The 14694-nt window shown below is 37.4% G+C and overlaps 1 protein-coding gene across 1 annotated transcript in view; it reads left to right on the top strand.

The window, feature by feature from the left end:
- LOC311289533 (uncharacterized protein) overlaps nucleotides 1-14694 on the top strand; it is a 295816-nt gene that overhangs the window by 214519 nt on the left and 66603 nt on the right. The window contains exon 11 of the mRNA XM_084407610.1: nucleotides 10315-10485. Within this exon, the coding sequence (XP_084263736.1) occupies nucleotides 10315-10485 (171 nt within the window). The remainder of the gene's footprint in view (nucleotides 1-10314; nucleotides 10486-14694) is intronic.

The raw sequence follows: 14694 nt of genomic DNA, 5'->3' as shown, positions 1-14694 counted from the left end.
GTAAAACTTCATTGCAGTCATTGGTATTATGAGAAAGATTGAGAACTTAGGAGAATTCTGTTTTTCTCTTTGGGTGACGTCTCTTCAAGATATCTGATAATTCTCCCCTCTCCCCCGAAACCAGGTGCTACCCCCTGGGGTACATGAATTGACCTAAAACAACTCTAAAAAATATTTGTACAAGCCTTTTGTTCTGGTCTGGGTATTTAAGGTGAGGTGACAGAGCAGTCTTTGGGAATCTGTAACCAGGAAAACCCCCATGCAGTGCTGTGTCAGTGTTTTCTCAAGTCTTAAACTTGGAACACACACACACACCACTGTGTGTCTCTGTCAGGAATGCATTGCTTACTCTTAGAGTCATCTTAGAGTCATCTTTGAGTAATTGATGTCATGTATTTATTATTTCTGAATTGGCTTTTAATCACTTGTGTAATTGGCATAATACATTTTACCTAACAAATAAATGTTACATCTTGATTTATTCTGCATTATTCTGAAATCATTCTTCCTAGTAGATTAATGTGTAGTCTGGCGTTTCTGCAAATCTCTGTCCAGGATAGATCAAACCGAAGGCACTAATGAATGGAGCATGGGGCACATCATTAAGGAGACCTTCCGATTTCTGACTGTCACTGACTTAGCATGTGAAAGCTCGCAACTATTAAAGAATTACACCTTTTGTTATGAGTAAGCATAGAGCGACCGCTTAAGGGTAAAATAGTTGCACTGCACCCTCTGACTACTTCAGAACTGGCTACGTTTGTGATTGTGGGCGCACATTCGTGACGGGGTCCATAATGAATGAATAATGAATGAAGCGATACCGGGTCCATAATGAATGAATAATTGAAAATATGGGATACCCAGAATAATCAAAGAGCTAAATTTAATCATAATCAATATTTATGATTATTTTCTAATAAGAAACACAATCTAAATTTGATTATCATTTGAAATTGGAGTCAGATTAAGCGTAGAGCTAAAGTAATATTGAAACTAAATTCTAATAAATTAAGTGAACTTCACTGGAGCGCTGAAAAGACATACACGCATTATCCCTTCGCCCACACCGTTGGACTCCATTTTTGGGCCATTGGGTGGTCTTTACGAAGATCCATTTGATCAAAAGTTATTCCATTTTATAAAGTCATTTAGTAAAATCATTCTGATCAAAGTTAGCTGTGCCTAGAGGCAGACGACAGCCTGTGATTGTTAGGGTTCTTCCATAAAATTTACAGGAGACATTCATAATCAACAAAGTGTCATTTTATTGACTGCAACACTTACTGACCAAACATTGCGCAGAAGAAACAGAAAAAAAAACACTGATTAATAAATGGGAGATCAGCACATTACTGAGTTATATATATATATATTTACAGTGAGGAAAATAAGTGCATCTAATTTAGGATAATAAATGGAGTGGAGGTGGACATTTTAAAGGCAGACTAACAGGTCTTTGAGGGTCAGAATTCTAGCTGATAGACAGGTGTTCAAATACTTATTTGCAGCTGTATCATACAAATAAATAGTTAAAAAATCATATATTGTGATTTCTGGATTTTTTTTTTTTAGATTATGTCTCTCACAGTGGACATGCACCTACGATGACAATTTCAGACCCCTCCATGATTTCCAAGTGGGAGAACTTGCAAAATAGCAGGGTGTTCAAATACTTATTTTCCTCACTGTATATATATATATATATTTAAACAAATTACCCCAGCACATATTGTCCCAAAAACAAAATTTCCTGTAATTCCCAACTGAATATATAAAGGACACCAGGAAAGACCAGTTTTATTTAACAAAATTAAATAAAACGTCAAACCCCTATCTTGGTTGTAGTTTCATTTACTCACTAGCGTGCACTCTAGAAATAAATTATTATTGGCTTGTCGCTCTTTGAGGTTCAATGCGGGCTAAAGAGACAACGTAGCACCTCCAGTTTCAATGTTTGGGTAAATAATATTTAAAGAAACAAAATAATTACATAGAAATGTATAAATAGACATCAAAAACATTAATCCCTTAGATCAAACAAAATATTAATTTCTCATAACAAAATAAAATAAAAAGAGAAAACTAAAACCATTCAAATGAAATGTTTATTCAGTGTGGCCTTATAGCTATCACAGTGATCAAATACAATCAACTTGTTAACAAGTTATGCATGTTTGTGATGACATAACTTAAACGCAAATGCACCAGGGTTCGATCGAATCAAATTGAGTGTGAAACCAGATCCACACTGCAGGGGGGCACTGGGATCAATCGCGCTCGGAATCGTGTGAAAACGCCCTCACACGCGAGCAGCTCATGATCCTGTTTTCAGTGCTTCAGAGTCAGGATTATCATGGAGAGGACGAGTTAATGAAAATCTGTTTCCATATCACCTCACTCTTCCTAATCTGCCACCAAACATTCAACATGTTCTTTAGAATAACGTTGCCTCTAATTAGGCCTGTAATTTTAGAAGGTAACTGTCACGGCCAGCTCGTTCCCGACCGTAACATAAAGAGGATTACACATACAAGCAAGCGTTTGCATTGCAAGATTATTTATTAAGGAAAAAATGATCTGTTACAGAAATATAACACAATGTCTAGGGATTTAAATAAACAAGAGAAAATAATAGTCCAATGGGCCAATAAATGTTGGTAAATAAAAGACAAACAAAAAGAGAACAAATTGGAGCAAACGACTTCTCTGGGGAACTAAGTTCCACCCATAAATTATCCAATTAACAGTGACTTCACAGTCGAATGAAATACTGCCACCATCAGGTAGAGAATAAAAAGACAGGGTCGTAAAAGTATATATATACTACAACCCCAAATCAGAAAAAGTTGGGACACTGTACAAATTGTGAGTAAAAAAGGAATGGAATAATTTACAAATCTCATAAACTTATATTTTATTCACAATAGAATATAGATAACATATCAAATGTTGAAAGTGAGACATTTTGAAATGTCATGCCAAATATTGTCTCATTTTGGATTTCATGAGAGCTACACATTCCAAAAAAGTTGGGACAGGTAGCAATAAGAGGCCGGAAAAGTTAAATGTACATATAAGGAACCGCTGGAGGACCAATTTGCAACTTATTAGGTCAATTGGCAACATGATTGGGTATAAAAAGAGCCTCTCAGAGTGGCAGTGTCTCTCAGAAGTCAAGATGGGCAGAGGATCACCAATTCCCCCAATGCTGCGGCGAAAAATAGTGGAGCAATATCAGAAAGGAGTTTCTCAGAGAAAAATTGCAAGAGTTTGAAGTTATCATCATCTACAGTGCATAATATCATCCAAAGATTCAGAGAATCTGGAACAATCTCTGTGCGTAAGGGTCAAGGCCAGAAAACCATACTGGATGCCCGTGATCTTCGGGCCCTTAGACGGCATTGCATCACATACAGGAATGCTACTGTAATAGAAATCACAACATGGTTGGGCCCCATGAAAAGAATCTTGACTGGGCTCCCAACACAGCTGAGACTTTTTTTATATTCATTTACATAAAATCATGCGCTTTTATGGTATTTTGACTATCATTCTCATATATTTAAGTCAATCAGACAATTGAACTCCATCCCATGTCCACACCCGTAATTTGTCCTCTGTAATACTGCACTACTTCAGTACTGTATAATGTATACTGTGCATAGCTGTACATGTGTCATATAGTGTATTCACATATATTTATATTTGTATGTATGTGAGGCAAAGCCGTGCACCCGCTGCACCCTGCTCTATTGAAACGTGCTAACTTGTCGAAAAATGCTACCGTAGAGACCTGGGGCCTCATGTACAAAGCGTGCGTACGCACAGAAAAGTGCCGTAGGCTACGATCATTGTCACGGGCGGTCCACTAACAATTTAGGCCTACTTACAAACCCACCTTTTCTTGTGAAATATTGGGTAACATACTGTCGACCCTTTGCCTCTTTCCAGGGTTTCCCCAGGTTTGATCACCCCAAATTTAAGACTTTTTTAAGACCTTTTTAAGACCACTTTAATGAAAATGAAGACCTGCATCGCACCCATTATGCAGTCGTAAAACACCCGATCAAATCCCAATAATGACTATTACTAACAAATGTTTTAATTAAAAATACATTTATTATAAAAAAAAACTCATTCAACAACACACTGCAAAGTGATGTTTTTGGTAAATATCAAACATTCATAACAATAAACAGATAAACTAACTTTTCAAATCGTCTTAGTAAAGTTTCTTAGCATTCAAATTGCTTCAACCATTGCTTCAGAGGGGTAGACAGATAGGTAAGAGAGAAATAGATAGCAGGGGTGTAATGGTTCACAAAATTCACGGTTCGGTTCAATACGATACACTTGTGTCATGGTTTGGTACGTTTTCGATACAGTAAAAAGAAATAAATGCCAGAGAATTTTTTATTTATTAATTTTTTTTTATTTATTAAAACTAATACACTTTGACCAATGATGGAGCTATAATAGACTCTTCTTAGGAGCATAAACAAAACAGCTCCTTGGAAAAAAATGAAATGTAACCTAATATTGTAGTAGTTATAAACAAAGGTCTATTTTTAGTTCAGATTAACATTTGAGGGCAGCAATTGTATTCATAATGTCAAAATAAAACCAACGTAATGTTACTTGAAAGCATTATAGCCTACTATTCCTGCCAAACTTCCATGGTTGCAGTTAGTGTTACTACAGTAAATCCATGGTGAATGTTGCTGATATGTGGACGCTGGATAGTTCATTCATGGCACAATGTTTCTTCCTGGCTTCCACGTCAACGCTGTTTGATCCGTTAATAACGGAGAAATGTGAATGTTTCTCACTAGATCTCGCAGCGATGTTATTATTTCTGTGGCTACCCTGCTTTCACTTCTCTTATTTTTTTCTCTTTCCGTTTTTGACTTCCAGATTTTTTAGGCATTTTCACTTCCTCTTCCGTCAAGTTGATATTCTGCCGGCGCTATAAGTGAAGTCAAGCTGTTTGTGTTGCCTGGATACATTTTGGGCAGACTGAACCATTTTATGATAATCGAGAGGGGGAGAGGGGCCCCACGGACGTTTGTGTTTCCTAAACAAATACTTTTTTTTGACACCTGGAAACATCAAATAGAATAATTTAAAGTTAATAATTTTTACTATCAAATATTTTTTTTTAGCACCACAATTTTATTGGGGGCTTCTCTGGGCCCCCTCTTAGTCATGGGCCCCGAGAATCGTCATCGTTTACCCCCCCTTTACAGCACCCCAGCTTCCAGAAAACATTGTCGGTGAACACAATCCACCGTGCCATTCGCTGTTGCCAGCTAAAACTCTATAGGTCAAAAAAGAAGCCATATCTAAACAGGATCCAGAAGCGCAGGCGTTTTCTCTGTGCCAAGGCTCATTTAAAATGGACTGTGGCAAAGTAGAAAACTGTTCTGTGGTCAGACGAATCAAAATTTGAAGTTCTTTTTGGAAAACTGGGACGCCATGTCATCCAGACTAAAGAGGACAAGGACAACCCAAGTTGTAATCAGCGCTCAGTTCAGAAGCCTGCATCTCTGATGGTATGGGGTTGCATGAGTACGTGTGGCATGGGCAGCTTACACATCTGGAAAGGCACCATCAATGCTGAAAGGTATGTCCAAGTTCTAGAACAACATATGCTCCCATTCAGACGTCGTCTCTTTCAGGGAAGACCTTGCATTTTCCAACATGACAATGCCAGACCACATACTGCATCAATTACAATATCATGGCTGCGTAGAAGAAGGATCCGGGTACTGAAATGGCCAGCCTGCAGTCCAGATCTTTCACCAATAGAAAACATTTGGTGCATCATAAAGAGGAAGATGCAACAAAGAAGACCTAAGACAGTTGAGCAACTAGAAGCCTGTATTAGACAAGAATGGGACAACATTCCTATTCCTAAACTTGAGCAACTTGTCTCCTCAGTCCCCAGACGTTTGCAGACTGTTGTAAAAATAAGAGGGGATGCCACACAGTGGTAAACATGGCCTTGTCCCAACTTTTTTGAGATGTGTTGATGCCATGAAATTTAAAATCAACTTATTTTTCCCTTAAAATTATACATTTTCTCAGTTTAAACATTTGATATGTCATGTATGTTGTATTTTGAATAAAATATTGAAATTTGAAACTTCCACATCATTGCATTCTGTTTTTACTCACAATTTGTACAGTGTCCCAACTTTTTCTGATTTGGGGTTGTATATGACAAGTTGTATAGCGGAATCCCATTCAATGTCGCTGGCTCACACCCAATCCATATGGAATCCGGATCGTTTATGAACCATTCCAAAAGAAATCTAGACTGAGCAGTCAGCAAATATGTTGAAAAGCACAGAGCTGCCAGGTTGCCTGCTTTGACAGGGTAACACAACACACTATACTGCAGCCTGGGTCTTTTCTTTGCCCATATGATGAAATTGTGCTAATTATTGAGCTAATTAAATTGGCTCTGATAGGAAGCATTTGAAATATATAGAGAAGACGTGGAAGAATATTAATTTAGATTTAAATTTAATTAAATGGTAAAGGCAGGCTGCACCATGTCTGCTGTTTATGTTTCACTGATTGTAAAAGGGGGACAAAATTTAAAATATATAGCTCTGATAATCGACAAGAAATCTTTAAACCCAAATAGGAGAACAATGTTGTGAACCAATGGAACGGTTGCAGTATATTAGGGTCTGTTCTATACGCACTATTAAGAGGCATAACTTCACTTTTTGAAAAGTTTATCTTATATCTGGGAAAACAAACTATACTCACTAATCAGTCTTATCTGCTTAGGAATGGATTGCTTGGGGGATTCCAGATACAACAAGAAATCATCAGCATTTAAAGTAATGTAATCGTTTGGTTTTAGCCAGGTTTCTGTCAAACACAGCACATCTAGATTATAGTCTGTAATCATAACATTAACAATAAGTGCTTTTGAAGTAAGGGATCTAATATTCAGCAACCCAAGCTTTATCATTTGCTCATTTGTATTATGCGAGTTCACACACCTCTTTAACATTAATTTTGGTGATCTCCGACTGGCGGAGTCGAACATCATTAGTGCCGACGTGGATAATAATCGTAGAAAATTTACGATTAGCATTAGCCAGCACTTTTAAATTTGCTTTGATGTCAGGCGCTCTAGCTCCCGGCAAACATGTGACTATGGTGGCCTGGTGTCTCTATTTTCACGTTCCGTGTAATAGAATCGCCAATAACTAGGGCACATTCAACAGGATTCTCAGTGGGTGTTTCACTGAGAGGGGAGAATCTGTTTGAAGTTGTAATCGGAACGGACGAATGGTGTTTGGTCCCGCGACTACAGCGCCTCACTGTCACCCAGTTGCCCTGCTACACGGGCTCTACTTCAGCCGGAACCGAACAATGTAAAGAGTTCACTAAGCTAGTCGCATCCAAAGCAGTATCTAAAGCCCTTGCACTCTTACAATTAACCTTGATTAAAGCTTGGATGCGTGTCTCTAGTTCTGAAATCTTACCCGTCAGCTTTACTATCTCCCTGCATTTATCACATGTAAATCCTGTGCTGACAGAGAAGGATATGCTAAACATGTTGCATGAGGTGCAAGTAACAATAAGATGAGAAGATGACATGACTTACCGTGTTTGTTGACTGATCCTACTCACCTAAGTTGTTTGATGGACTCGTAAAAGGCGTGAGAGAAAAATAAATAAATAAAGAGCGCACGGATGACACGCTAAGAGGCTAGCGAATTACTAGCGTGTTGTGTTAGTAATAATGATTTAGATTGAAGCTAGCAATGTCAGGTTAATGTGTGATGTTGAGTAAGTTATATTTAGCAGTATAAACAACAAGGAATGATAGTAAATAATGATTCTAAGCAGAAAGAAATACAAAGCTTACAGATGCAAACCAACGCAACAGCAGCAGAAGCGACGAGGCAAACAGGAGCAATCAATTTTAGCAATTGCATTTTCCAAGACAAGTTAACTTGACAGCTCTGTCCTGAGATACAGGCAGATATTTCTTAAAGCATGTTAATTAATTATTTTTTTGTAAAATTATTAAATTGTAAAACTGGAATTTATTTTTTAATGTGGTCAGCATTTCGTGTGCCGCATTTGCATCCCTGACAGGCCGCATGCGGTTGAGAACCACTAATATAGAGATCTAAAGTCACTAAATCCGTATAAGTATGTGATGGGGAGCCGCCTCGAGAAGAAATTACATCCAAAAAGGCCGCCACCTCCTTTGGGACCTTAAACAACCTTTCTCACCCGTCCACTTTAATCCTACGAATTGCCGGGTATAACATAGCAAAGGCAATTTATCTCTCCTTGAGCCGTTGTTTAACCCTCTGGGCTTCTTCGCCCCGAAAACGGGCGAAAACTTGAACGTTTCGAATTGTTTAATTTTTTTGCTTTATCGGATGGGGGTGAAACTTGGTGACTTTTGTTTTATTACCTATATGAACACACAAAAAAATCAAGGAGATTATTCTGATATGTTAAAGGGTCGTAAAAAAAAAAATCACACTTAGCTTCCTCCCGCCCGAAAACGGGCGACATAGGAAATGAATGGGAAATACGAAAAAATAGGAAAACTCAGAGAAACTTTTGGTGGTACAAGCTACAGATCAGCCACTGTGCTGAAAAAAAGTGTACAGCAATGAAGGGGTGACACTCTAGAACATCAAGAGTGCAAATAAGACACCCTTCTTGTCATAAAAGCAATGTATGTTAATTTTGGGCTCATTTTAATTGTAATAATATGCTGTAAAAAGTGCCATTTTCAATTATCTGAGAATGTTTCATGAGCTGTATGATGTTTTTGACACATTGCAGTACATTATTTTATAGATTATGAAAAAAAGGAAATTCTACTTATCAGCAAAAATCTCAGCAATACTTAACAGTTTTTCAAAGTGGATACATTCACTGTAAAGTTCAGACTCTAAGCTTTCAAATGACATCAACTTTGTGTTAATCAAGGCAAGATTTTTTAAAAATTTTGTAAAGAATATTTCCGCAGCTAGGTGGCGCCTGCTGGCGGTACACTCGGTTTTAGAGGGATTACTCAGCACTCATTAGGAGTTAATAAATGTAAAATGATTTAAAATGATATATAATTTGTGTTGTTCCATTCAGTGGTTGCTTAGTAATAAAAACAATTCTTTCCGAATGGGAATAAATCAAATAAATAAATAAAAAAGCTGTAGGCCGCCTATAGGCGGTTATAGGACATGACACAAATTAATAAATTTTGAAGCCACTAGATGGCGCTCTTCTCAGTTGACAATTTTTTTTAAAATATTATTTCTAATGGAAAAAATAGCTCATAAAAATTATATAATTAATGCAAAGTATCATAAAATATTCAAAAAATTCAAAATAATAATCAGAAAACATTATAGAACAAAAATATATTTGATTGGTTATCCTTGGAAAAAGTCAAGTAAAATTTTAAGGCTTCGCCCGTTTTCGGGCAGGAGGAAGCTAAGTGTGACTATTTTACGAAGAAGCCCAGAGGGTTAACTTGAAAAAACTCTTGCCTCTTCCTCACCACCACTGCGGAGAAATCCTCGAACAACATGATGCTGGCTCCGATGTACTCCAGGTTGTGCACTTTCCTTGCAGCCTGCATAATCTGCATAGTACTACTGCTGAGTCTACTGATAAGCTGAAAACTGCTGCAACCTGAATATATATATATAAAACTAAAAAGTCGAAGCAAGTTTCCAATATGTTCAATGTGTTTAAACTGTTTTGATTAATACATTTTAAACATTTACTTTTCCCCCTTAAAACCTTAGCAAAAGATTGGTTATGTTTTTTTAACTTTGTCAACTTATTTAAAAATTTAATAAGCTGTTCCTGAAAAGATATTGCATTAATGATAAAACAAAATAAATGTTTAGTTTGACAGTTTTAGAAACCATTCATTGTGTTTCCACCTTTAAAATAATATATTGGTTTATTTAGAGTCGGAGCGACTGTCAGCCACGTCCAAAAGTGAGTAACTTTAGTAAATTGTGGATCAGTGCTGATTCAAGACACAAACTGTTTAGAATGATTCAGTCCGATTTTGGTGAAGTGGTTCGACCTGTTCACAAAAAAAAAAAAAAAATGGTTAAAAAGAAAGATTTGTTAACGAACCGGAGATCACTAGTCACTACTTGTGTTTTATTGTCATTGTCATTAGCTCCTTGCAGTTTTCTGCTAAAACTATTTTTTTCACACAGTTACAAATAATACCTAATGAATGGCTGAGGTAGGTATAAATGTGCAAGTCATGAGGACTGTTGCTGTGTGTTTTTATAGATTGTCTGGCTGTATGGTGACAGAGGAAGGCTGTGGTTATGTGTCTTCAGCTCTGAGTTCAAACTCACACCTGAGAGAGCTGGATCTGAGCTACAATCACCCAGGAGATTCAGGAGTCAAGGAGATCTCTGAAAAACTGGAGGATCCAAACTGCACACTGGAAAAACTCAAGTATGTGAAGCAGGAATAGTTTTGATTAAATCACTCCAAAAACAGCATTACCATATTCACTTATTACAAACTAGTTTGACTTTAATTCTTTCATACATTTACAAAAGTTCCAATTGATAATTAACAGAGGTTTAGCTCTAGCTCTACTATTGAATGCTTCATTCTGATTGGTTGATGAATGTGTGTAATTATTTTCCAGTAAACCCACAGCTAAAGTAGTTCCAGTCATGTCTTGACCACATTACAGTTCCATATAACTTTGTCAAATCATTTCAGCCTTCACCTTACTTTATAATCAAGAATTGTTTCCCTTTCAAGAAGAGGGCAGAGCTTCAAGAGCTCATGATCCAGTGGCAACAAACAGGACAATCTCACTCATTAAAATGTTAGAATCTGTACTAGCAGTGTTCAGTTCAAACTGGTGTCTGACAATAATGCCTACAGAAACAGATAATATATGCTGCATGGAGATAGTGCAGGTATAGTTTAGTTTAATTACAGTTATAACTTATTGTAACGTATGGATCCACTGAAGGCAAGTTTGTAGAACCCAAGTGCAGTTTATTTAAAGATCCAAAACATAAAACAAAATACAAAACAAAGACCTTGCATGGCAAAACATGAAACATAGGACTCACCGACAGCAGTTACACAAATAAAATACAAGACAAAGACACATGACAAACATGAGGGCTTAACCCCTTGGGGTCGGCGGTATCGCCAGCGATACCAGCTCACTTTTTTTCTTATCAGTACAAAAGAGACTCTAAATAGTCTGTCGATTTTGATTTTACATGTAAGTGTTATACATCAATCAAAACGCTTAAATGTCTTATTTTATTTGTGTACACTCAAAATAAAAACAAAATGTTGTTTTTTGTCAAATAAAGAAAATAAACATGATGTATGTTCTGCCTCTTCGCATAAAGCTTTCTCACACAAAACATGTCTTGCAAATTTTAAATCAATATATTGTCTTATCTGAATGAGCAGTCAGGATGATTTTCACATAGTTTTGGAGCAAATATTCTAGGCTATGTCATACAATTTTCAAAAGTCTTGTGAAGAAATAATCAGTATGGGTTTTATGGCCTTATTTTAGTGAGAATTTTTTTTCATAAACCACGCATAAATGTCATTATCTCAAAACTACAAACTTTTACATACATGCTGCTGATATATTATTGTAGCAGAGTTTGTGCTGAATACAGTGTAATCAGACTTTAGCCATGAAAATGTCACAAGTAACAGAAATAAGCACAAATGTCAGAGCATGTCAGAACACCTCCAGGGCCCAGAAAACACCTCAGACCCCAGGGGCCGTATTCACAAAGAATTTTAAGGCTAAAAGTAGCTCCTAACTGGCGAATTTAGGAGCAACTCCTAAAAATAATGGGCGTGTCTCTCCTAACTTTAGGACTCCTAATTTTTTTGACTAAGAGTAATTCACAAAGCATTTTAGCCCTAAAAGTAGCACCTAAGCTTGGGACAGCTTAAAAGAAGTCGAGAGGACTCCTAACTCACTAAGACCTATTCACAAACCGCTTTTTGTGGCATTTCACGTTGCGATGTTTTGAAATGCGTGTACATACGGCGGCTACAGGAGCTTCCAATCGCGAGGGAACAATTTTGCATTGTAGGCATAACTAGGGCTGCAATAACGCCACCAACAACAACCAAAACTAGGCTACTCATTCATAACGTTGTAACGTTGTAAACTAATTGTAACGTTTGATTGTGAATCAAATTAAAATGTTCTTCTCTTTGCAAAGGTAGGCAGAGGCATATAGTGACAGATTAATTCAATAATGTTGCAAAGATATTGCATCAATCCATATGTTTCATTAGGCTACTAGGCTATTTGTTTTTCCTTACTCTTTATTCATTGAGGCTATTTATTCAGTTATTCATCATCTTCCGTCCTTCGCACTACTTGTGAAGCGCACGCATTCTCAGACCTGTCACCTGTCAATCATCATCGTAGGGGAGGGGTTTGGAATCATTCCCGCGTTACAGTCATCAGCCAATCAAGGTGGTCACTTCAGTCAAGCTCGTGCATGAGTAATGACGTCATCCATAGCAACGAAGACTCACTCTTAGTTTAGGAGTTGTCATTTTTCTTTACTAAGAGTAGGTCTGAAAGGCGTTGTGAATAACTTTTAAGAGAAAACTCCTAGCTAAAATCTTTCAGTTCGATTTAGGAGTACTCCTAGTGGTAAGATAAAATTCTTTGTGAATACGGCCCCTGAGGGTTAAATACACACAAGACTAATGACAAGATAAGGGACACCTGTGAACAATGATAGACAATTAACCAATGACAACATAACTAAGAATATCGGTCATCTCGGGCAAGGATTCACGGGCTGGAGCCGATGTGGGTACTGCCCACAAACTCAAAATCACCATGGCAACTATGACTATTGCTGTCTTTTCCAGAACTGACTCAGTTGCATTGGCCATCTTGTCCGAAGGTATGACATGAACAGTCTCTGGCTTGACAGGCATGACGTGAAGAGACTCACACTTGGAGTTTACTGTAGTTTTGCGGGGTTCGACATCCGCAAAACCCACAGTAAATGACGAGCCACTTAACAACAAGGCAGTCTATGTATTCTGCCAAGGACCAGTGGATCATTCCCCCAGGAAGCTGGGAGTGAATGGGCTCATTCAGATTCACCTGAAAAATGTCTTTCAAAGCAACGTCATTAAAATCCATCTAATGACTGAGTCCACAAAAGTCCTGTCAAGTGTTTTAAGCTGCACGGGTCCCACACTTGAAAGGGATTCCTTTCTTCTGAATTGAACACTGGGTTCCACTCACAAGAATGAGACTTAAGTTGCCTTTTCTCAATTTATTGTAGCATTTCAGTAGGTGAAAACCTTTAAAAGCACACACAACAAAGCAGTGTGAATATTTACAGCAATGCACATGAATTAAACCACCACAATTTCACATTGTACATAATTTATACGGGTTTAATTTGGTAAGCATTAGCACAATACCATTTCTTTTTTACTAATACTATTTTACACCATAGCAAAAGTTTTAAAAGTATTAGCTTTTATCACCAAATTTGTATTTTATTAGAAGGGAATTTAAATAAATAAAATAAATAAATAAATATTATAACAAATTAATTGATTACACATTTTTAAGACAATGAATTTTAGACAGAACATTAATTTTAGCAAATTGAATATATTAATCATTTCTTGATAATATACTTTTTTTTAAATGACTGTTAACACTACTAGGCGTTTAGGCTCAGCAATTTAAACACTAACCTAATCACAGATACCAAAATAACAATAATAAATACCCAAGTCCATAACATGCACATTTACACAAAGCCACCAAACGCATTTGTTAGTGCTTAGATAGCGCAACGCAGACATTTCCTCTTACCGGCAGTCTCTTCAGAATCAAAACGATCCCGTGCAGTTTAAATCAAAGTCTTTGACCCAACGTTTCTACCACAAGCACCATCTAAAACCCAAGGTGCACACCACGCTGATTGAAACCAGCTTCACCTGCCGTTCATTCCCGTGTAACGAGAGGCGTGGCAGCGGGCGGTTTGCCGCAACAAGTCCTGAACATAGGTCTCGATGGCTTGGTCGCATCGATGGAGGTTTAAGAGACAAAGGACTGCTGGGTTCATCATGAGGGTCTTGTATTATATAACATAGGGATCCACTGGAGGCAAGTTTGTAAAACCCAAGTGCAGTTTATTTAAAGATCCAAAACATAAAACAAAGGCATGGCATGCCAAAACATGAAACATAGGACTTCACCATCACCAACAGCAATTACCCAGCAAACACAGAACGTTGGCACAACGTAGCCAACCTTCTAACAACGTTTTAACAACATGGCCAAAAGGTTGCTATAACTACGTTGTGTAGTGAAGGTTGTTACAGTGTTGTCACAATGTTGACATTAAACCACCGTTCAGGGCCATTGCTTAAGGTTGTGCCAACGGTGTCTTGACAACCACTGGACTACATATGTACTCGTCACTGCCCTGAAGCGCGAAAATCAGCATTTTAAATCCCAACCACCTGTTGTTGGGCTCATTGTGTTCTCATTCATCATCGAGCAAGGATACGTGAGTATTACGTTTACCTCAGCTATCAAACACAACCTACAACTTTAATTTCTAATGTGATTAATGTAGCATCGCTCGCACTGTTTAGTTTTTCGTTTGA

Source organism: Rutilus rutilus (assembly GCF_951802725.1).
Source record: "Rutilus rutilus genome assembly, chromosome: 4".
Lineage (NCBI taxonomy): Eukaryota > Metazoa > Chordata > Actinopteri > Cypriniformes > Leuciscidae > Rutilus > Rutilus rutilus.
This window is presented reverse-complemented; position numbering and strand designations above follow the sequence as displayed.